Source organism: Varanus komodoensis, unplaced genomic scaffold (genome assembly GCF_004798865.1).
Source record: "Varanus komodoensis strain SLA01 unplaced genomic scaffold, ASM479886v1 scaffold1, whole genome shotgun sequence".
Classification (NCBI taxonomy): Eukaryota; Metazoa; Chordata; class Lepidosauria; order Squamata; family Varanidae; genus Varanus; species Varanus komodoensis.
Genome location: NW_025335268.1, coordinates 108,540,697 through 108,566,390, shown reverse-complemented (window position 1 = coordinate 108,566,390; position 25,694 = coordinate 108,540,697). Strand labels below are relative to the sequence as shown.

Here is a 25,694-nt window from a genome sequence, read left to right as displayed (position 1 = left end):
AAAAACCAGATTCTTACTAAACAACAGGGATATTTTTAAATTAATTAAGGTGAAACTATCTCATGCTCCACCGAATGGTAGACTAGTAAGGCTTTCATCCATGGTCAAATTACTGCTTATGATTCTCATAAAAATACATTTACAACAGAGTGACAAATAGTTCTAAGTAATAGGTTGAAAATTCTTATAAGTTCAACCTTAACTTCCACTTCTCCGATTGCACAACTTTATCAAAAGATGCAGCATGTTAAACATGAATTGGATCCCCCTCCCACCCGCCATAGCAGGTAGAATATTGGGGAAATAGTGAATGACTCAGTAAAATATTGGTAAATCACCTTTGACAGCAAAAGCATCAAAACAGAATCTTAGTGATTAAAGACAATAGTGACAAGAAATGAATTTTCAATTTTTAAAATGTTCAGTAGTGTATAGTGGTGGGTGTGAACATGATACTTTGCCACACAGGTAAATTTTCCCTGTATGAAGATGATGATTAATATGCAGCCCCATAGCCCAATGGGTTCTCTGGACAGCTTACAATAAAACAAGAAAAAGAACAATTAAATAACAATTAAAATCATAGAATCCAATTAAAACAATACAAAATCTAACAATTGGCAAATCACAAGCCAAAGAGCGATAGAAATTAACACAATGTTAAAACCATTAGCTACTAAAATACCTGAATGAATCAAAACATCTTTATCGGGTGCCAAAAAGCTAGCAGCAATGGTGCCAGGCACACTTCCTTGGGAAAGGTTTTCCATAAATGAGGTGCAATCACAGAAAAGGCCCTTCTTTTAGCCATTTCCCCCCTCACTTCATTGAAGGATGGTTCCTGGAAAAGGACCTCCATCAAGGATCTTGATGATTGAGTAGGGATGTATAGAGAAAGGCATTCCCTCAGATATCCTGGCCCCAAGCAGCTTAGGGCTTTTTATATTAACATCAACACTTTGAATTGGTCCAGAAAACCAACAGGCAGCCAGTGCAGATGACAGAGGACCGGTTTAATATGTTGAAGGGGTCCAGTTCCTGTCAAAAGCTGGGCTGTCCTGTTCTGAATTAGTTGGAGTGTCCAAACTGTTTTGAAAAGCAACCCCATGTAAAGCACATTACAGTAATCCAGGCAAGAAATGATTACCAGCACATGAATAACTGTGGCAAGGCAATGTTCATTCAAGTAGGACCTTTGCTGAAAAATCAGTCTAAGCTGAAGGAAGGTGCACCCAGCAAGCAAAGACCAAATAGAAGATGGATTGACTCCTTAAAGGAAGCCCAGTATTGAACTTACAAGAGCTGAGCAGGGCTGTTAAGGACAGGACATTTTGGAGAACATTGGAGAACATTCATTCATAGGGTCACCTTAAGCGAGAGGTGATTTGACAGCACATAACAATTCCAATGGGGCTTCAGGTCTGGTTTTGGAAAAGCTGCTGCTTTGGTTGCCCTGCTGGATAACCTTTGCAAGGATAGAGACAGTGGGAGTGCAATCTTCTTTCCATGTAACTGTTTTTAATAACGTTGACCATGATATCAGCCGAGTTGGCAGCTGGAGTCACTTGCATCAGTTCTGCTCCAGATAGGATGGCCGATGCCAGGTGGTGGTGCTCGGAGATTATTGCTGTGTGCCTTGGTAGTTATGTTATGAGGTTCCACAGAGTTCAGTTTCATTCTCCAGTACTGTTTAACAGACACATGAAAATGCTGGGGAAGGATATTCAGAGATGTAAGCTGCGGTGCCATCCATTACACAGATGACACAAAGCTTTTCACCAAATTCAGGTGAAACACTGGCTGTTTTGAATCAGGGTTTGGGTACAGTATTATATTCGATGAGAGCCAATAACCTGAGACTCAACACATGGGTATTGTTGCCAGATGATGCACCTTCCAGGATAATAAGACAACCTGTTCTGAAAACATCAGCTGGTCCAAAACAGGAGAGCAAGTTAAAGTAGACTGGTCAGTGATCATATTAGGGCAGTACTTTGCCATCTGCATGGCTGCTAGTCCATGTTTGAGCCCAATTCATTATGCTGGTATTAACATTGAAAGTCCTAAATGGCTTGGAGCCAGGTAAGCTGAGGGATTATCTTCTCCCATATATACCTGCACAGACCCCAAAATCATCCTCAGTGGTCCTTCTGAGGGACCTCTGTGTACTGCTAAGTTTTACTCTAGTTTTCATTTTTATTTATGTTTAGACCCTATTTATATTTCTATACCGCATTTTGTTTTAAATTGTTGTGAACCACCCAGAGAGCTTCATCTACTGGGCAATACAAAATTGGAATAAGTAACTATAAACCAACAGATAGGGCTGCATGGCAACACATACAATGAGAACATCTGTTAAACTCCAGTCTTAGTTCTACTACTTTTACAGCTGCCTATGTGATTGATTGAGGCTGAACAGCTACATTATGCTACAAACCATGTGTATAAGTACTATCAGTGAACAAATATGATATACGAATGAAATGGAATAATGGAGCACCCCATCTTACACAATCAAGGGAGCACGTCAATTTATTTTGCAAGGGACCATGGATTATAGGCTATGTTTAATTCAGCAAAAAAGAGACATTGTGGTGACCAGTATATGTTTCAAGTATACTGGTCACCACAGTGTCACTTTGATAAGGGTTTAATTAAATGAGTCAATTGTTGGAGATTTAATGCTGCTAATGCTTCTTTCTTTATATTTTAGTAATGTCCAATGGCAGATTCCTTTTGGAAGGTAATACTTCAGATAAATGTGATGGAATGTTCTTTAATAATTAAGGATATCTATTTCCTGGAATTTAACACATTTACGTAATTTTCTGCACCTTTCTGACAGCTAGAAAACAAATACTACAACACTGGAAGGGTAAATGGTCACCTACAATAACACAATGGACGGAGGATTTAACGAAACTTTATATTTTTGAACAGGTGGTCTGCAGACATAATCTACAAATGGATAAATACATTGGTACATGGGGAGCCTAGCTGAAGTATGTGCATAATTATTTTCAACAATGGTAGTATGTTCTATTATATACTAATATATATATATGGAATATATAATACAAATGTAACTAGTGCTATGCAGAGCTTTTTTTGTCATAGAATGCACCAGAACACCATTCTGGCACCATTTTTTCAGTGGATTTTACGAAGTGATTTTGGCTAGCAGATCAGCAGCAAACATCATTATCATAGTGCCTGCAGGCTGCTATTGTGTCTGCAATCTGATAGTGAGAGATAGCTGCTGGGGACCCTGCTCTGCTCGGCTTGGGACTGGTGTGTGTGAGTTCCAGCACTTTTTTTTTTTTTTTTTTTTACAAAAAAAGCACTGGTGCTATGGATCTTTATAGATTTTATTCAAAAATGTAATGTTTTAGTTTTATTCTTTTTTCCCCTCTTATGGCACAGCTTTTTGCATTGAACAACTAAAAAATTAAGCTCTACATTCTCACTACTGTTGCTGATTTGTTAAAATCTTTCCACGTGTTCATTCTTTGGTATTTTATATGCTGGGTGATCTGAATACCAATCATACAATACTGAAACCTGTTTGGAGACAACTTTAATCCAGGATTTATTGAATAGCCTTTCCACTTGTTATTCTATCTGACAAGAAGCTGCTTCATCTACTATTTTTCTGACAGAATTCATTCTAGTTTAACAAATAACTGAAGTGAAATCTCATTTTGATGAATGGAGCACCAAATATTCAGAATGAGAAAAACCAACACAGAGAACATCCTGTTGATTTCAGATAGAAAGTGAATATTGTAACTGAAAGAATAAATGTTTGCTGGAAAGGCCCACTGGTATCACAGTATCTTTTAATACTCATCACATATTTATACAGAGTTATAAAATAACTAAAGGTAATATACTGCAATTAACCTTTTTTGTTAATCAAAGAATATGCAAGATTTTAAATTGCATAGATTCCACAGAGACAGAAGTGGATCTAGTTACACCATTACCTCATATATTTTGTACTTCCTTCTGCAAGAGAACACTGCCTAGATCAAAAATAATGTAGACTCCCACCCACTCCTAACAAAAGTTATATAGTTTTAAAAAGGCTACTAATCCAGAAGAATCCACTATTTGTATAACAGAAGAAAATAAAAGCTATCACAATATCATTTTTGGACAAAATGTGTGCATGGGTGCAGTGTGGGGAGAATCAGACACAAAAATGCTATGCAAGTCCAGTGTTTAAAGATGCTTCTGTTAAACGATCACTATTTCACATGGAAAAGGCTTGAGTATTCCTGGCAATGCCGAGGCTCTGAATCTGATCCTCAAAAGACTCCTGTTGCAGTCATAAATCACTGCTTTCTGTAGGTTCAGTCCCCAAATCTTATGCAGAATCATGCACCTAAGCCTGATCGCCACTGTCAAGACAAACATGTTTCTACTCCTTAGGAAGAAAGACACACAGCAGGAAGTGCAAGTGCTGAAACAGGTTGTAATAGCAATCTATACTACCTAAAGTAAAAGCACAAGAAACCTCAAAAATCTCTCAGAATCTCAAGAAGATTTTATAAAATCTTAACAGTATACTTAAGAGCTGTAAGTCATTGGCTCCAATTGTTGATTTCAGCAAATATAAATGGTTCAATGTATTAAATATGTATTAAAGTACTTTAAAGTTCACATTTTAAAGAAATGGGACAAAATGATATTTTTAATAAATCAAAAGATTGTTGTTGTTTACCAATAATATGTCCTGTTAAAGATTAAACAAAATATCTAGCCCTGATTGAAAACACAGGTCTGATAAATTTGCTGACCAAGACAGATTAAATTGCATGCCACAGATTTCTTGAAGGATTGTTTATGTTTGGCAATTATTCCACAAATGATTCAAGGCTGGGAAAAAAAGTTGTATGCACTCTGAAGAGCAGACTTGATTCTCTTTTCCCCCTACCCATTTCTCCCCCCCCCCACACACACCCCCACACCCCAGAATGAAACCAAAAGGCAGTATAGAATCTGAGGGCTGTGGACCAAGCACACTTCTGTCATCTGTGGCTAGGGAATTGGTGTTGCCTCCTCAAAAGATAGTTGGCAAGTCTGAAGAAAGATTAGAAATGCTGCAAAACAAAAAGAACAATAATTACAAGTTTTCATTTTGTGCCAGAGGCTGTAATTATGAAACTAAACCTCTTCCCTGTCTGGCTGTTTTAATGCTCCCACTACATTTGGCCCCAGCTTACAATGCCCTTGTCAGCCAGACCCAGCTCAAGGAATGTAAAAAAAAAACCTTGAGGGACAAACAGGACTGCCTCTCTCCTTTCCATGTCCACTATGACTTTCTCTGAACAAACTAGTACTGATGAAAAAGGCAGGGATAAAATACTAGGGCATGAAAGAAAGAATACACATATGCTTTTTAATTGCATATGCTGACTAGCTTTTTACTGTTTGAGGCTACTGTGATATTCTTTAGGTTTTTAATATATTTGTAAGTCATGTGGCCAGACTATTTTTTAAAACGCAGGATATAAAATGATATATGGGAGTACATTGGTGACTACATGCACCCTGCTAGATCAGTTAAAATTGAGAAGGCAATCTGCACAAAGAAGAGCTTTCACCCAGATTTATAGACTATAGAAATTCATTAAAAAGAAATACAAGTTAAACACACAGATACATAAACCAGACAACAAAGAAATAGACGGCAAAATGTTCCCAAAGAAAATATACTGTGGTGATAGAAATACTATAAAATGCACTTTGCTGATAGAAATCTGAATATACATCCCATAGAAAAGTTTCTGCAACCACTCAGCAGTGTGGCTCAGTTCACAATGAACCACCAGAGAACAGAATAAGTAGTTTTGCTTAAGTATTCACGAAATGCACATGGGTACCATGACTGTAAATAATATATATTGAGGAAAGTAAAGAAGGATGCTTGCAGGTTAATGGGACATTATACACAAGTCTGCTGGTCCTTCTAATGGTCAAATATACTTCTTGTGAAAAAAGAGTATAATTAGCTCACTCTGAAATTCCTTAATAGATATTGTGCCCATCTGGTGGACTGGAATTTTCATTCTGCCACACTACTTAAAGAATACAGTCAATCAGAAAGAGTATTTCAGCAAAAGTAGGTTATAGCACAATACAGTTAAAGAGGCTTTACAGGCATAATACATTTTAACTAAAATGTGTTGTTATGACAGAAACAGTTCAATAATTGCAGGGAGTCGAGATGTTTCTTCACATTTGAGCACCCATACTGTTATCTTTGAGCAGTACAAGCTGCTGGTACAGGACTCTCTCACATTATTACCTGTGAGCTCATTTGAGGAATCCAGAACTAGGTTTGAAGCCATGTAGTATATAAGATTACAGGCATTCACTTGCATATTGAAAAGTGAAGGTTTACAAGCAAAGCATGAATATGTCATGAAGCAGCATGAGTGGAGCCAACTGCATATTTCAATGAGTCCCAGAAGCAATTATAATAATTTTTAGAGTTGTTTTATTTGTTTATTCTAACTGCAGCAGGTGATTCATGCAAGAAAACACCAAGAGATTAAAGCAAATGCTGCTTAACATTTCATAAACAATGGTCTTAAACTGTGTTTAGGGAAATTGAGTACCTAATTAAGAACTACAAAACCAATAACCAGGGCAAGTTCAAATCCTTTCAAGCCTACAGAACTTTAGCTTAACTCTTTCCAGTACATTCTAGCTAAATACGATAACCAAGTAACTTAATTAGTAGGATAACTAAGCATAAAAATTGGTGTTATATGAACCAACACACTTGCTACTCCACTAAACAAAAATTTAAAAACAAGTTCAGTGTTCTGGAATGTAATCCTGCAATGATATGTATACATTTAGGATTTTTTCTGCTTCATTTCTTTTGTTCTTCAGACACAACAGAACAGCCATTTTAAAATAGAGAAGGGAAGCTAATTCCCAGCATATGTGCACATGTGCTAATACAACTGTACTTGCAAGTATCTAAAGGTGAAGAACACAAAATTATTTTTACCCGTTGTACTGTAGTAAGTTGTCATTTATGCTTTCAGTGACTTAAACAAGTTTCTGTATTTCAGCAAAGCCAAACTCATGTAGGATTACTATAACTAGAAGATGATTTTAAAATGTTTGCAGAAAGATTCCTTTGACAATGGCTTCAGTCATTCATTCAATACCAGCCTGTGCAGCTAATTACAAGAAGATGTGAAAGGTCTGATTTGGAAAGTACAAAGAAATGGAATCAAGATTAATTTGTTTTTTGCTTTCCTCTGTATCTGGATGTTCAAAGCCACAGGAATGCGCAAGGTAAGTAGCTGTGTTTGCTTTATATTCCAAATAATAGTAATGGAAAAGGGGGAAGAAATGGTTTATACATGCTTATTAAATTCAGCTAGGAGAGGATAATGTTAAACTGCACATAGAGTTTACCTACACTGAGGCTATAAAGGAGTTCAGTCAAGAGCAGGAAACTTTTTTTTAAATGAAAAAGCATATGGGCCTGAATACATTTTAAGTACACTGGCAACTCTTCACCCAGATAAACACTGCTACATTAAAAAAAAAAAAAAAAACTTTTCGTAATGCTCCATGATGCTCCTGTCCTAAAAGGGATTCTGAACACTCAAGTCACAAATTTGTGCTGTATTTAGACTGAGGCTACTTACACATTTTGAATGATAAGTATCCATCCATACATCAATGTTGCGGCTGTTCTGGAGAAACATTCATAGTTTTATATATTTCTTTCAGGAGAAGCAAAGCAGTGTCTTCTGATTCCCTGAAGATAAAAATATTTGCTGAATTGCCAAAGAATTCTCTATCTGAAGCAACATTATTCTATTCTGCGTTCCTTTTTCCAAGTGCTGCACAGAAAAATACCCAACTATGCAGTATTCCTAAATGAAATAATTTCTTCTCAAATACATAAAGTATTTCTCTTTAAGCCTCATTGCTTACTAAAGCTGTCACACATAAAGCTAAAAGCTTCCAGCCAAAAAGTTAACATCAATGTGTGAAATTCAACTCTCCAAATTCCCCCAGTAACATAACTTTCCTTGTCGTCTTCTACTCTGTTTTTCAATGGTATATTCCTCAGGTTCCTGTATCTCACTCTGCTGCATAATCTGCTCATTCCTTCAGCCAAGCTCTGCTTTTCAGATTCTGTGGCACAATCCTATGTATGTATCTTTAGACAGAAGGAACTCCTAGAACTCTCAGTATTCCCCCACTGGCATAGCTGCACTGGGTTAATGCTGGCCAGGTTCTACTACTGAACTTTATTGCTATCCCTTTATTCTATAGCTGATGTGTGGATTTCAACATCACTTTCCTCACAAATGTAGCAAATCTGCACTAACATTTAGGATCTGAAGGATATATGTTTTTAACCTTATCCTGCGAGGCAGAACTGACCATATTCTGCCCCCAGCATAACTCAAGATTCACTATCTAATTATATTTATATATAACCACCTTAGATTTCAGTATCTTACAGCCATATTGAAAATATAAACTTGATATTGTTTTTACAAGTTACTAAAACTGTTCAAATAAAGTTTCACATAGAATAGTCGAGTTGGAAGGGGCCATTAAGGCCTTCGGGTCCAACCCCCTGCTGTTGCAGGACACCAATTTACAGCAGCCCACTCAGACGGCTGCCTAGTTTCTTTTTGAATGTTGTCTAGTGTGAGAGAGCCCACAACCTCTCTAGGCAACTGGTTCCACTGTCATATTGCTCTGGTATCTAGCCTGAATCTGGGTTGTCGCAAACCGAATTGATTATTCTGTGTCCTACACGCTGGTATCAGCGAAAAGAGATCTTGACCTTCCTCTTTGTGATAGCCTTTGAGGTCCTTATAAAGGGATAGCATGTCCACTTTCAGTCTTTTCTTCTCAAGATTGAACATAGCCAGCTCTGTCTCTCCTCATAGGGCAGTGTTTCCAAACCCTGGATCGTTGCCCTCCTCTGGACCCTTTCTAATTTTTATGTATCTTTCTTAAACCTTGGTGCCCAGAACGGGACACAATATTCCAGATTTACTTACTTTAAGTAAATCAATACCATCTGTAGACATACTTAACAATACATTTCTGGGCAATGCATTTAATGCTGGATTTTCTTTCTAGCATTAATGTTTAATGTTTGGGTCGTTTAATCATTATCATCATGTGCTATGTAAAGGGCTTAACATTTTCTAGAACTATACATGAATTAAGAGGATGAAATCCAACACTGCATGAACAGAAACTGTTTTCCTTTCCTTCCTTGCTGCAACCCCTCAAAATCTGCTCCACAATGTCCCTAGTCCCTTCAAGCAGGAGGGATCATCCAGATGCCACCATAAAATAAAAATGCATACCCTGCCCACTATACAAAAGGTAACAAACATACAAGAAAACTGTATTGCATGTATTCAAACTAATACTGCCCAGTATACAGAAGAATTGTTCGTGTCATTAACAGAGCAAGAGCTTAAGCAGTCAGTCATTTGGCCACAGCCTGCTGTTCAGATTGGAAAGAAGACTCATCAGCCCTATAGCTTACTACCTGGTATGTACACTTCCCTGCAAACAACCTCAACAGTGCCACCTTTTGGTAAAAATGTACAAGCATATTTCAGCAGAAATAAGCACAAGAGGACTAATGCTAATTAGTAAGACTAATGTAGGACTAATGCTAATGTACAGCATTAGTCCTACAGGAAACAATGCACATGTGCACACAAGCAGAGTGAGTTCAACAAGATGGTCCGTTAAACCAGTAGTCAATTAATAATAAAGAAAGCACACTTTCAAATTAAAAATGTTTTTCTGAAACACTGCTTCCAGTGTTTTGAAGACTTGTGGCTTGCTTGCTTATTTACTTATTATTTCATTTATATACCACTCTTTGGGGAATTTACAACAATCCTTAATAAAATACAATTTAAAAATCATAAAAACCAAAAACATGTTAAAAGATTAAAACAGCTACAAGCAAACAGCAACAAAGAATGACTCTATAAAATCACCTGAGATGGTTGATCCCCTTTTGCAATTACTCAAGAAAAACAGACACACACATAAAGCACACACTGTATAACCTCTGTGTGACCAATTATGTTTCCTTCTGAAAAGGCTACTCAAAAAGCAAGGTACGTTTTACTATTCACCTCAAAATAATAACACAGTCACAGATGTAACTCGAAGTCTCAGTGTTATCACTAAACCACCATTATTAATTTGTAAGCTTTCCCAAGACGTTCTGTATGGGACGGACTAGAAAAACTTTTAATTAATTAATTAATTGATTAATTAAATGGATAATCCAGTTGTGTGAATGCCTGTAAACAGCTGTTATGCAGCACCTGTATTTATTTTCTCTAGTGGAATGCCTAGACCACAACATTTGGTACCTCACATAAAGGTTCTGTAGTTGCCAAGACTGCACTGGTACAAGGAGAGAACCCCTTCGTCTTTATCCAGTGCAGCAGCATAGTACTCTAACTGGTTTGTACCTACTCATAAACCACATTGATACAAGGACCCTTGTACTTTCTGCGATACATAACAGAAACCCATGCCAGAGTAAAAAGTTACAATTAACAACATAATCTGATGCTTAAAAAAACAGATTTTGTTAGGAACAAAGACAGTGCTATTGATATATGTGTTTTCATAAGGTCAGCAATTGTATACTTGGAAAATGGTGGTGCATATTTTTGCTATAACATTCTGTATGAAAAGTGCAGCTGAGGCCAGAAAAGAAATAACTAAAACAAACAAACAAACAAACCCTCAAATAAATACAAGTGAAGAAATGTGAAGATGCACTATGACATGATGTACCGGGGGGGGGGGGGGGGGTCTTACCAATAGCACAAGTGACTTTGCAAAGCAAACAGATATTCATTAAAACTTTCAATGGGCTTTTCTTGCAGAACATAATCAATACGGCGGCCTCCATTTAGCGAACCAATTTTTATACTCAAGTCTTCATCTTTAGAAAGATCTGGGCTTTCAACATTTTTTTCTGCTACAGTAGAAAGAAAGTGAACATGTAAGTGCATTACAAGCTGACTACTTGATCAATATTTGGTTCTATCTTTCTGTTCTTTTCATTACAGCTTCACCATATCAAAACTCATAGAATATGGTTTATTACAACTGTGAGTTTCTCTTCTCTTAAATATATGCAATCGTAAAACTGAAGTTCAGATTATAGGCAAAACCCAAACCAAATATTTGAGGGAGATTACATTATTTGTGGTGGTATAATGTACCATTATAAGGGCAGTGGTCATTATCCCAAGCACAAATCCAAATTAAATTGTGGGACTTGCTGCAGGTAATTGAAGAGCTACTGGACCTGTGTTTCGCAAACAACAGCCCCTTGTACTGTATGACAAGCCATCCTTAAGAGTTCAAAATAATTTGTGATGAAGTGGAGACTGCTATTCAAAGACAGTAGTCAAACTCACAACAGGTAATAGAAATACATTATTTTCATCTGATTTCCCTAACAGATTGAGAGGGAATAGAGATTGTTAGATATTGGTAATTTCACAGTCGCTTTGATTTTGTCTTTTATGTAATTTTTTATTGAATTCTGTTATTTATATATGGGGTTTTATTATAACTCAATTTTATGGATTGTGAGCCATCCTGAGATGCCAAGGCACAAGGGATGGCATATGAAAGTTTTAAATAAACAAACAAATAAATGCAAAAAAAAAAAAAACCAAAAACCTAGGGTGAACAATATTCACCAGGTACAGATGAAGCAGACAAATTCTTTGCTATCAGAGAAATCACTCGCAAGTTATTACATTCCAGCCTGTGACAATGTCATTCAGTTTAATAGAGACACTCTACTATTACGTGAAATTTGTAGAGTATGCAAAGTGATGTATTTAACAAAAGTTGAGATTGTATGACGTGCTATTAGACAGAATTCTCCCACTAGGCCAAATGCTCAAAGCAAAAGTAACTTTTTGAAATGATGTGATGGTATGTGTGATGCAGAGACTTCAAGGTTAGATCTGCAGTGTCAATGCAGAAATGTGAAACATGTAGGCCAGTCCAAAAGGGGTCAGAGCTTATGTTTTGAAGCCAAAGCGACTGTTTTAAAACTGACCATAGTACTAAAAGGACAACAATCATATACCAACTAACCTTCTGCTTCTTTTTCTTCCTCTTCTTTGATCTGATGAGCCACTTTCTCCAATTCTGCTTGAAGCTGAGTAGAGGAGGTATGAGCACGTGCAAATTCATTAAGGGTTTGCCAAGCACTTTTCAAAGAGCTAATAAAACCCTGTTTTAGATCTGATCCCATACGAGAGAGAGAATCTTTTAATTCTAAAGAGAAAGAGAAGCATGTCATGGTAAAAAATAAACACAGTCAAAATGCATCAATTTGTTGAATATTGAGCTTTAGAGAGCATGTAGAAAAAATACAAAAGAGAATTTGTACTAAGAAATGGGGTATACTGCTTCCATCAGAAAAGAATGTTGGACCGCTATTTTCTAAGTTCTAAAATTAGTACTTCTGCATTATTTTACTATTCTAATTCAATTTCACAGAAAAGAAATTGCTTTTCAAAAATTCCTGAAGAAGTAGATAATCTGAGAGATATTCTCATGGATTGAGTTTGGAGTCTTTTCAAGGTAGATCAGGACAAAGGCAAACCAAACATCTTTATATTAAAGCTGACCAACCACACTGGACTTGTGACACAACAGAAGAGTACTGCAGAAGTCAGTAACAAATTATACAAGCAAATTAGAGTAAAAGTCAATAAGGAAATGTGGCTTACTGATGTGAAGTTAATTCCAAACTAGGCAGCTCCCCTCCTTTCCAAAGCAAAAGCAGACTCCACCTTCCAGGTGGATCATGCTAATTATGGACCCATCACCTAGAATGTCTAATACTTCTCAACTGGTCATCGGTCCACCTTCTTAACCTGATGCTGTATAATTAGACTAATGATAAGTCTGCCTGTACCCATCTTAGCTTGCTCATGAGAATTTTCAACAGAGCTTGAAACTGTCTAGTTTTGGAAACTGCATGGCTCTGATCAGGTTAACTGGCCTTGACATTTGAATTGTGAATTCCAACTCCCTCCACCCCATAGTTCTGACTAAGAATCTGTTTCAATACCCTTTGAAGGCTGTATTATAAGAGGACTAATCCCAATTCCTACATTTACTTTGCCTCAAACTACTTTGCCACAAGTTACTTTAAGTCCAAATGTTTATATGCTTCCTAATTGATTATAATGGGAAAGTGAAGTAAAGGCCACAATTTGTTCATTTTGATAGAACTCAATGGGAGATGGAGTTAAAAAGGGATTTGCTTTCCGCCTCACTGTGTGGTTCTTTGGGGCATGTCTGGCATACACTGCAGAGTCACCTATAGGTAAATAACTTGAACATTTTCAGAAAAAGTACAGGAGTCACGATGAATGAATATCCATTTCAGTCCTTTGTCTCTTCAATCTTTTCTGAGCACAAATGTTCTCCTTCTGCTTTTCTCTCAAAAAGTTTCGTCTGTACATTTACAAACTATAGGCAACTTCTCTGCTCAGGCAATATATTGACAAATATTTGAATAGACTTTGTTTACCAAGGTGAAGTCTTTTCCTGCCTTTGTGATGAGGAATGAGAACAGGTTTTATGTCCAAGTCAGAAATAATCATAGGTTCTAGCCTGTAAGCCACTGGATCAAGCTGAAAACAAAAGAACAAAAAACAGTAATGAATCTACAGATCAAATACCCACACCTGTTCTGTAGAAGAACTGCACAGCTAGTTTCACAAACCCAACAGGGCTTTGTTTTTCCAATATAGAATCAGTGCAGTATGGAAAACAGGGTGTGTAACCAAAATAACATAAGACAGCTGTGATTTGGCAAGCAGGAAGTGAGTCTGCTTTTCAAAATCCCTCTACTCAAGCTATAGCCTATTCAAGCTCTTCTATCTGCCAAATTTATGTGTAATTCACAAATGTGTCTACAACTCTGAAAATGCACTACATTGTGCACAGACATCCCATCATAACCATACTACTAGCCAGCCATGATTTTTAAAAATCCAGTATTAAACACTAATTACTCAACTATACTGTGGACTCACTGGGTTTGATATATACACAAAGGCAGCCTGAGTGTTGCACAAGTAGGAAGAAGCTTCACTCCCTTCAATATGTAAGAAAAGCCTTCAAAATTTCAACCAGTATAGAACTAAAGGGGACAACCCCACAACTGTACAAAAGTTTAATCTGTATATGGGGCTCATGGGTATCAGGAACAGCATCTTTTTTCTTAAAGGCTACAACTAGCACCCATTTTAAATAGATTAAACAACCTAAATCTAGCAGGAATCCTTCCAACTGCCAAGCAACAAATAGGAAGCAGATATAAAATACTCCAATGTGTTAAAAGTATTTTAAAAAGTATTTAACACATTTACAGTATATCACAGAAGTGAGTACACCCCTCACATTTTGTAAATATTTTATTATAACTTTCCATGTGACGAGCCTGAAGAAATGACACTTTGCTACAATGTAAAGTAGTGAGTATACAGCTTGAACAACTGTGTAAATTTGCTGTCCCCTCAAAATAACTCAACACACAGCCATTAATGTCTAAACCGCTGGCAACAAAAGTGAGTACACCCCTAAGTGAAACTGTCCAAATTGGGCATTATTAGCCATTTTCCCTCCCCGGTGTCATGTGACTCGTTACTTTTACAAGGTCTCAGGTGTGAATGGGGAGCAGGTGTGTTAAATTTGGTGTTATCGCTCTCACTCTCTCATACTGGTCACTGGAAGTTCAACATGGCACCTCATGACAAAGAACTCTCTGAGGATCTGAAAAAAAGAATTGTTGCTCTACATAAAGATGGCCCAGGCTATAAGAAGATTGCCAGGACCCTGAAACTGAGCTGCAGCACGGTGGCCAAGACCATAGAGCGGTTTAACAGCACAGGTTCCACTCAGAACAGGTCTCGCCATGGTCGACCAAAGAAGTTGAGTGCACGTGCTCACCGTCATATCCAGAGATTGGCTTTGGGAAATAGACGTATGAGTGCTGCCAGCATTGCTGCAGAGGTTGAAGGGGTGGTGGGTCAGCCTGTCAGTGCTCAGACCATATGCTGCACACTGCATCAAATTGGTCTGCAGGGCTGTTGTCCCAAAAGGAAGCCTCTTCTAAAGATGATGCACAAGAAAGCCCGCAAACAGTTTGCTGAAGGCAAGCAGACTAAGGACATGGATTAGTGGAACCATGTCCTGTGGTCTGATGAGACCAATATAAACTTATTTGGTTCAGATGGTGTCAAGCGTGTGTGGCGACAACCAGGTGAGGAGTACAAAGACAAGTGTGTCTTGCCTACAGTCAAGCATGGTGGTGGGAGTGTCATGGTCTGGGGCTGCATGAGTGCTGCCGGCACTGGGGAGCTACAGTTCATTGAGGGAACCATGAATGCCAGCATGTACTGTGACATACTGAAGCACAACATGATCCCATCCCTTCGGAGACTGGGCCGCAGGGCAGTATTCCAACATGATAACGACCCCAAACACACCTCCAAGATGACCACTGCCTTGCTAAAGAAGCTGAGGGTAAAGATGATGGACTGGCCAAGCATGTCTCCAGACCTAAACCCTATCGAGCATCTGTGGGGCATCCTGAAATGGAAGGTGGAGGAGTGCAAGGTCTCTAACATCCACCAGCTCCGTGATGTCATCATGGAGGAGTGGAAGAGCACTCCAGTGGCAACATGTGAAGCTCTGGTGAACTCCACGCCCAAGAGGGTTAAGGCAGTGCTGGAAAATAATGGTGGCCACACAAAATATTGACACTTTGGGCCCAATTTGGACAGTTTCACTTAGGGGTGTACTCACTTTTGTTGCCAGCGGTTTAGACATTAATGGCTGTGTGTTGAGTTATTTTGAGGGGACACCAAATTTACACTGTTATACAAGCTCTGTATACTCACTACTTTACATTGTAGCAAAGTATAATTTCTTCAGCGTTGTCATGAAAAGATATAATAAAATATTTACAAAATGTGAGAGGTGTACTCACTTCTGTGATATACTGTAATTTATAGCCCGCTTTCTTCCAAAGAATGGTATTCAATGTGGCTAACATTTAACAGTAAAATCTAGATAATACAAAATTTTAATTAAACCACAACATACATACATACAAATTAAAAACATAACATGGTCCTACCCCTACCCCCACATAGATGCGCATCTACAAGCTCAAAGGCTTCCATGCATCTAATGAGATACAGCAGCAATCTGTGCCACCCATGTACTTCACTCAGGAATTTTTCTCTAGATCGCCTTATTTTTCAGCTGCCTAGATAAACACACCAAAAAAGCAGGCTGGGGCACTGATAGTAATTAGCACAGGTAAACAACCCCAGTCTTTCCTTGCCCCCAAGCGTTTTCATTAAAACCCTTTCCCCCTCTCCAAGGTGTATTTCTGCTCTCATGCAGTTCTTTTTCTTGCTGGCTTCAAGAGGGGAGAGGGCAGGGGCTCAGCCATCAGCCCAAGAATTGAGTTCGGAGGACCTTGGCAATGGGATCTGAAGAATCCCAGCATACACACATACACACCCCCATGATGTCAAGAAGGCACTGTACATGTAAAAACATAAGAAATGATGAGCAGCACTGACAGATTTAAAAACCTCTGCACCAACAAAACAGTTTATATGCCAAAGGACTAAAAGAATTTTTAAATATTGCCTACCACATAGAGGTAAAAAAAGAAAGCCCAAGATGACAGAAGCCTTCACCTAAAATAAATACTTTTGTAAGACTTAAAAACTGCCAAAATAGGAAAAATACTGAGTATAACCCAGTGCAGAGATGCAACTCTTTCAAGGTCCACTGATTTGCATCAGGGCTGCTGTACTTGAGGATACGTATTTGCCATCTTAGAATCTGTAGTCCTAAATGGATGTATATTCTTCCAACACTGCTTGAAAAGGTTTTAGAAATCAGTTTCAGACTAGCAAATTGTTCTCCTGAGCTTTTAAAAAGGTGCAAATAGAAGTGAAATAAGTTCTCAGTCTATGGTCCTTTCACTGAAAGTGACTGCAGCCATGTGCATCTTACTTACCGGATGATAAATGTTGAAAAATCCCTTGCATGTGGGGAGCCTGTAGTTTTCATCAATTTTGCTCACTCCTCTTACTGTGAGAAGTACACCAATTGGAGAACCCATAGCAAAGAAAATGTCTGGCTCGAAGTCAAGTGTGCTGTATACCACAGAAACCTAGAAGGAAGAGAATAATCCAAATATGACTTATACCTCACCCAATGTCGGCCAATACACTTTAACTCTACAGATGTATCCTACAAAATGGATGTTGCAGGGCTCCTCTGTCAACAACAAAACAAGTCTAAGAAAAACTTACTTCATTAAAACTTTATTTTAGAATGGGTGATACTTGGTGGGCAGGTTCATAATGCTGTATCCACTTGAACTCCTGCAGCTTAAGTGTATCATGTGGCTTTATACTACTGTCTGGACTAATATATCCCTTTCTTTACCCAATGTGTGCCCCCAGTATAATGGCAACAGCTATTGCAAATACAGCATAAGCCAAAAAGAATATATGACTGGAATACATCATCTTAATTTTTATAAAACATACCTGACCAGTACCAACTTCAAAACAGTCATAGTTTATGTGTGCAGATGAAACAGAGGCTCCAACTGGAAGTCTTCGTTTGGATGTATCCTGAGGCATATCAGATTCAGAAGATTCAGGAAAACTAGCCACTTTCTTTACTGTCTGGGCAGCTTCTTCCTGGTTCCGTGCGAAGGCATTCATTGCTGCCTTTTTCTCCAGTGCAGCTTTTCTCTGTTCCTGTTCAACAAAGACTTTAAATGCTCAGGAAAGAAAGTAAAACTGCCAACTTTTACTTTATCTTATTTAAAAGTATTACATTCGACCAATGCTCAAATCGCCTTTATTATTTAGTTCACACACCCATGTGTGTATGTACATAATACACGCATGCATGCACCACCTTTCCCCAAAGCATCTTACAATCATTTAGCAAAGAGAAGGAACTTGTGGCCCTCCCTATTTTGCTGGAAAGCACAGCCCCAGTCAGTATGGCCAACTGTCAGGGATGATAGAAGTTGCAGCCAACAACATCTGGAGTTGTTTCTCACATTTACACTAAAACTTGGGAAAAATCAGTTTTCCATAGAAACCTAAAGGAAATCAAAGAAAATTCCCGACAAAAATCCCTATATGAAAATGACCACAGTCTGGGTTCTGCCACCAAGAACACTCTGTCCTTCACAGGCACCTATTTCCCTTATGACATTTAAAGTCATAAATGTTAGCAGAAAGGACAAGTTAGTGGGGCCCTAGATCTGAAACATTTTTCACTAGTACACACCTCAAGGACTTCCTAGATGTTTTACTCCCTCCACGTTTTTGGTAATTATAGGACATATGTTCTATACGTTGTGAACGGAGCTGGCTAGAGCCAAGGGACAGACTAGATGGCCCGGGAGACCCCTTCTGACTCACTCTGTTTCTATGTTTATGTTGACTTTCAGCTAAAATTAATAATTTCAAGATTTATCTAATTTGAAGCAAAATATTAAAATATTTCAAATGAACATGTTTCATTTGTGAGCCAGGTACTAATGTCAAGGGGTATGTTGAAGAGACACAGCAATTTAAAAATAGCATTGTAATTTCCAAAAAAAAAAAAAGTTCTAATCATATGTTTCCTTCAAACAAGTTCCTTTTCAATGCCTGGCACAAATTTATATTTTACAGTTATCAGGGATATAACACATCTCTTAAATAGTTTCTAGCCTACTTTGGGTAACACTTTCTTGTTAGTTGCATGTTATAATTAAGGTAAAAGAGACTTTTAACAATATTATTTTCTCTTTCCAACACTCTGATTGAAAGCCTGGGACACAAAGTCTGATAGGACAATGAACAAATGTATGTTTATTTCAGATTTTTGGTACACAAATAAGTGAGTATTAGAAAGAGAAAGCAAGGTCTGATCTGATCTGTAACAATTAGAAAGTTGTTACTTCCAAAGATAGGAAAAACCAGTATGTACCACCATGCCTATCTTACACTTCTTTCATTGCCAAAAACAAAACACAAACAAACAGAGATTTATAGATTGCAAAGTAGTCATTCCCTACCTGTTTGGCTGCTCTGTCTTTTACAAAGTTTGCTATTTTCTTTCGTGGCCCAAGAGGTATTCCCATTTCCTTCAGGTCATCAACTGTACACATCAGCTTTTAAAAAAAGCAAAACAAATACTTTTCCTTAAAGGAATACAAATGACTGTGTCTTGTTACACAGTGTAGTAAGAAAGAGATGCAGATGGACATATTTCAACATTATTGTAGAATTACTGTGACAATATGAATCCCAAGAAATGCAAAACATGTCAGAATACTCTAGTATAATGAAACCTAAATATATGTAACTGAAATGATTTTAAAAATCCTTCCTTTATCGTTATCTCCATTTCCCTCCCTTGAGTTGATTTCTAGATTGGAAGACACTTGAAGGCAGGGATTTATTCACTCATCCTTTGTAAAATGTACATCTGGAAAGGGCAATCACTTTATCCATGGGCCAGATCAAAAGTAGTATCTCTACCCCTGGGCCAAGCCAATGAGCTAGATGATGTCAAGAGAGTGGGGCCGAGCCCTGAAGCTCTGCACCTTGCTGTCATGCCACCTGCCTCAGTCCACATTTTTAAAGTTTCTTTGTGTGGAGAAAGAAGGGCTGTTCATGATCTCTCTGCACGGAGAAAGGGATGGCAAGCTCCAAACACACTGAGAGTTCCTCCCCTGCTGCTCACACCCCAGTCAAGACAGGGTGCAGGAAAGAACTTGGTCATGATTCGGCTGGATAAGTGGGGCTGCTCCGTGCCATGCCTCGTGAGTCCCAGACAGGACACAAGTTGTGCAAGTTGGGACTTGCAGGATCCATCTCCTACAAGTCCTGGGCAAGTCAGACTGCTACTTTCCTGCACACTCATACTGTGATCAGGGCACATGTAGCAGTGCAGGGGAATGCCTAGATTATTTCCAACAGAGGGATTGCCCTTTTAACTTTTCTCCCTCACTGGGCACGGCCTGCAAAGACAGTATGGGCCAGAGGCTGCCCTCCCTGATATGCATGGATGCCACTATCTAAAATAGAGTGGTTTCCACCCTATCCCCCATGAGAAGGGGTGTATTTGACCCTCTTGATCCTCCTGGACCTCTCAGCAGCTTTCGAAATCAATTATCACGGTATCCTTCAGGAAAGGTTGGCCAAACTGGGAATTGGGGGCAAATTGCTTTGCAGCGGTTCCACTCCTATCTGGGGGATTGCTGCTTTGCAACTGGGGAATTTTCAACCTGTCCTGGACAGGGTTGCACTCCCCATAAAGGACAAGGATCACCGTCATGGAGTGCTCCTGGATACCAAGTCATCACTTATTTCTCAGGTGGACACAGTAGCCAGGAGTGCTTTCTACCAGCTCAGGCTGCATTCCTACTTGGATGAGTGGAGACTTGCTGCAGTTATTCATGCACTGTAACCTCACACATGGATTACTGTAATGCACTCTACATGGGGCTGCCTTTGAAAACAGTCTGGACACTGCAATTAATCCAGAATAGGACCATGTGCATGCTGATGAGGACTGGTCTCCCAAAACATATTACACTGGCCTTTCGCAGGCTGCAATGGCTACCAGTTGCTGTCTGGGCCCAATTCAAAGTTCTGACACTGATACACAAAGCCCTAAATGGCTTGGGGCCAGGGTATCTGAGGAAATGCCTCACTGAGGTCTTCCCTGGGGGGCCTTCTTGAAGTACCTCCCCCCAATGAAGTGAGAAGGGAGTTGGCCAGAAGGGGGGCATTCTCTGTTGTATCACCCACCCTCTGGAATTCTCTGTCACCAAAAATCCACCAGGTGTCTTTCAGAAAACTATTGAAACCCTTTTTATTTTGTTACTAGTGAGCTATTTTATTGTGGTTCCTGTTGGACAATACGTCAAGTAATACTAAAGAACCTGGAGAGACAAAACAGTAACAGCAGCAGTTGTTACAAGATCATCTTTCTCTGGTTATCCAGCTTTAAACAGATATTCATATGCAATCCTCTTGGATATGCTTTCTCAGTTTCTCATTTGTCTAACATATGGGATGCTGAGAGTCTTAGTTGTCAGATAATTTATTTATTTATGGAATTATTGTTTTATATGGTTTTCTATTATCAGTCAGTTTTATTGTTTGTTACTGTTTTATTATTTTATTGCTTAAATGAATTGTTTTAATCTTGCTTTATTGTCATACTGTGTGAGCCACCCAGAGAGCCTTTTTGGCTAAGGGATAAGGCTTTTAAGTGCAATATATAAATAAACAAATAATTTCTTAACACTATGTACTTCACATGAAGCAGACTTCTCTACACTGACATTGGATAGTTTACTGAGAGCTGTCAAAACTCCTTTTACCTAGACAAAGTGGGAGGTGGGCCCAGAGATTTTGCAGTGAGGGGTTGTAACTCCAGCCCCTTGTCAGTAAAAGTTCTCTTGCACCTTGCCTTCTACAAGCTGTCAGGAGAAACTTCAAGTGGGAGAAATTAATCTCAAGCATCAGATGAAGTAAAGTTCAATGTGGTTAGCTGCTGCCCCTTGCCTGTGACTTCAGAACCCTGCAGTCACATTTATATGAAAGACTGCATCAAAAATAATTGGAAAAATTGGAGTGCGAAAAAACACAATTGCTGCAAAGCCATGGGCAGCCTGTCCATGGTGTGGCTAGAACAATTTGAAGGGACTGCTCATAACTGACAAAACAGGGATTGGAAAAGCTGACTTCACAGCTGGCTTTCACAAGCTCATGAATAAGAACTTTAAAGAAAAAAGCATCAGTGGGCCTGAAACGGCTGGCAACACTAACAATGCTAGCAAATTTTTTTTTGCTGTTGTTGCCATGAAACTCACTAGCCAATTCCCTGTACTCATGATGCTGGTCACCCAGGTTTAGACAACATGACAGTCCATCATGAGCACAACAACTCCTCGGCCAGCCACCACTAGTTTGGATAGCTTGTTGTCCAAATAAAAGTGACCCTGGGAAAACTAGTTCAGTTTCACATGACAAGACAACCCATCACGGACGGCAAACCATGATGGGCTATGTTGTCCAAACCCAGTCAATGTTTTAATATTTTTCCATTCTTGTTTTTATTGTTGCATGGTTTTATTGTTTTAAATTGTTGCACATCATATCAATGGCTTTTTGGAGGATAAGGTGTTATATTACTATTAATAAGAAGTCTTTTTATGTGTGCTTATGGAATGAGCATGGGATCCAAACTCCTCTGATCACAATGTATTCTGTTGTACTATTGTAAACTGTGCAGAGAGCTTTGGCTACTGAGCGGTATACAAGTTAATTTAATGACATCATCAACAACAGCAACATCCTTATGTACGTAAAGCAGGGTGTGCAGAGGGTTACACCTAACCAATTAAAACAACTTCCATCTCAGACCTAGATGAGCAATATCAATCAGCAGTCCATATTTGACTTGCTACCTCTCTGTGATAATTTGAAGTATTTGCTGTACCAGAGATTCTGTGTCAATCTTCTCTTTTTCAAATGTGCTGATGTATTCTGATAAGCTAAGCATTTCCAGAGTTCTTTCCAAGGTTGGAGCATCGTCCTCAATAGCATGATCATCATTTGAAAGAGAAAGCAAGGAACTAGTAGAATTGGAATCTACTGTCGCCTGACAAAACAGAAAATACAAATTAGGATATAAGATAATTCCTGTCACTATGTGAAACTCATAGTATATCAATATCAGCTTAACTAAACAATCACTGAGTTATAAATTGTTCTGTTTTGAGACTGAGAGGAGAAAAAGGTAAGCCACTTTGAGTTCGTAAGAAAAAAGAGGGATATAAATCTAATAATATTTTGAGCATAGCTCAAAAGATGAATGCAATAGTGTGACAGCATGAACTTTTGCACTAACAAATACACCAAGCTGTTGGGAAACCAAAAACAATAGACTTTGAATGCAGAAGCCACTAGGTTCAAGTTCTTGCATCTAAATGATGGTACTGCAGGGAGCCCTCCAATTTATTTATTTTTATTTATACATGTATTTATAAGCCACCTATAACTGCTACGGCCTTCCTAGATGGCTAGGATTAATGCAGAACACTTTAGATGTCTACCTCAATATATTTAATGAAAATATTGATGTGTGTGGTAGGACTCCCCTTTTAATAATATAAATGAAAATGCTGAGGTGGGGAGGAACTCCCAGCAATCTGCTGTATCTATGTGCATTAAATTCATATGTAAGCACATGCATGTAACAAAAATGCTTTTCTAGGTTTACCGTTAGGAACAACTTCTTGAATTAATAAAATCACTGGGGGGAAATGAAAAGCCTATAAAAGCCTATCCATGGGCTGGAGATGTGGAATCTCCAGCCCATGGATCCTCCTTGGTTTCCCTCCTGCAGGACTCCTAGCAATGGGGATGCAAGTGATGAGTACTTGGCTGGGAAGAACAGCTCCTTTTCCCCGCAGTGTTTGAGTCCTTCCACATGGTATGCTCTGCCAACATAAGGAAGGGGCATGCGCCATAAAAACCTGGGACTTGGCTGGTGCTGCTCCTCCCAGCACCAGCCCAGTCATGTCATTGCTAAGAGAAAACAGAATCTGCAGGATCCCACCAGGGAAAGATTCTGTGGGTCTTTAGCAGTACTGTGATTCTTTCTGATATAAATCCATTACAGTGCCTTGTCTACACTAACATTACATATTTGCAGTGGAGCCTAAGATCTTTTCTGGTCTCTCAATATTCTGGTATGTATCTGTTTAGGAATGCACTTACAGCAGGTTTTTTTACTTTGCTAAGTAGGGTCAACTACTTGGTAAATGACCTCATGCAGACTCTTTATAAAACTGTGTGTCAGAGGCTTGGATTGAAGTGTGCATGCATAACTATTTTAATAACTAGACCTCAAAAACTGGTTTGATTCCTGTATGTTACATAGAAATTAGAGCACAGCATATTCATATTCTTGTTCATTGTCTATACTTAAGTATACAAATAAACTCCTATCTGTGACTTCTTTTTGAAAAATAGATTCTAGTTTCAACAGCTTGTTTATTCCAACTATGTTATTGAGTTTATTTTGTTGGGATAAATTATACTGCTAGTAGCTTTTGCTGCAAGATATAGAGCTCTGTGCTTCACAGCTTGAAGAAAAGCAAATCAGGTGGAATGAGGAGGTCAGTGACCATGGTACCCATTGATGCAATTCCCCACGGATGTCATCCAGCCAACAGAGGTCTGAGAAGCAACTGAAAACCAAATGCGAAATGGTTTGGCACTACTTCTGTAAAGTAGAGCACAATGCAGACTCACTAGGCTGGAGATTTCCAGTTATTATTAAGACTATAAAGTCTTTAAATAGTTTGAACAATCACCATTTGTACTTTTTTAACACTTTTAGCACAAATACCTGATGGTCACATTCAGCCACATCCTTCACAATACCATTGGCAGCAACTGGAATCACAGAATTAGCTGGGGAAGAACACTCTTTTTGGTTGGACAATATGTCAAATAATACTAAAGAACCTGGAGAGACAAAACAGTAACAGCAGCAGTTGTTACAAGATTATCTTTCTCTGGTTATCCAGCTTTAAACAGAGATTCATATGCAATCCTCTTGGATATGCTTTCTCAGCTTCTCATTTGTCTAACATATGGAATCCTATTTACAGTTTCAGAAACCAAATCATTTTGGTCAGATCTGTTGAGAGTTGTGCAATTAAAAATTAAATTACCATCAAAAGAGCTAATTGGTTTTTGCTTGCTTTACAATGACAGAATGTGCATTTATTTAATTATTTTTATACCTAAACTATGACCAGCAACAGAGATTCCTCCTTTAAAGTCAGGGTTTCTGCTCATGAAAAGTGCATACAGACGATTCATTTCCAATCCTACTTTATCCACAATTGTTTGGCAGTAGGTGGGGCTATTGTAAAACAGGATATCGAGTAGAGTCTCATTGGTGAAGTGACGCAGACGTCCTATGGTTGGCAAAGTTATTTTTTTAATGTGCCTAGGGGGAAAAATCAATAGATTACAAGCAGAGCAATTTTTAATAACCTCTGATAAAACAGGAGGATCCCAATAGCATTTAGCAATTTACCAATGATGTTTTCACAGACTATCTATCCTAACCCCAACCAAATCCAATATTTAACTTTTTTTTCCATATTCTTTGCTCCCACCTAATTGTTTAAATAACTGATTTCTGATATCAAATCACTCCAAGAGTTACTTCAAGAAACTGACCCTATGCATCAGACGTGACAACCCAGTTTGACCATAAGGGTAAATTGTGGATTAACCAGGAGCTCTGGTTTGCTTAGGGCTAAATAAATCAGTGGTTAACCCATCAGTTATGAGTTAACTGCTGGACTGTTTAGCCCCTAAACAGACAGCAATGTGGGTCTACACATCACACTCAATTATTTGTAACTAGCTGAATCGCAAATCATTGATCTGAGGTTCTATCCAATACATGAACATGAATCCTGCCCTGTATCAGTACCACTTCCTACTGTACATGAATTT

The 25,694-nt window shown here is 38.5% G+C and overlaps 1 protein-coding gene across 2 annotated transcripts in view; it reads right to left on the bottom strand.

Moving 5' to 3' along the window:
- Nucleotides 1-3,563: 3,563 nt before the first annotated feature.
- The window catches only part of LOC123028347 (SEC23 interacting protein), a 40,493-nt gene continuing 18,362 nt past the window's right edge, over nt 3,564-25,694 (bottom strand). For both annotated transcript variants that reach the window (XM_044440096.1, XM_044440102.1), the window contains exons 9-19: nt 24,968-25,176; nt 24,568-24,686; nt 22,651-22,812; nt 19,211-19,306; nt 17,676-17,891; nt 17,138-17,293; nt 13,622-13,724; nt 12,172-12,354; nt 10,870-11,032; nt 7,683-7,795; nt 3,564-5,108 (exon numbers count right to left, since the gene is read on the bottom strand). In XM_044440096.1, the coding sequence (XP_044296031.1) occupies nt 7,714-7,795; nt 10,870-11,032; nt 12,172-12,354; nt 13,622-13,724; nt 17,138-17,293; nt 17,676-17,891; nt 19,211-19,306; nt 22,651-22,812; nt 24,568-24,686; nt 24,968-25,176 (1,489 nt within the window). In that variant the 3' untranslated portion in view covers nt 3,564-5,108; nt 7,683-7,713. The remainder of the gene's footprint in view (nt 5,109-7,682; nt 7,796-10,869; nt 11,033-12,171; nt 12,355-13,621; nt 13,725-17,137; nt 17,294-17,675; nt 17,892-19,210; nt 19,307-22,650; nt 22,813-24,567; nt 24,687-24,967; nt 25,177-25,694) is intronic.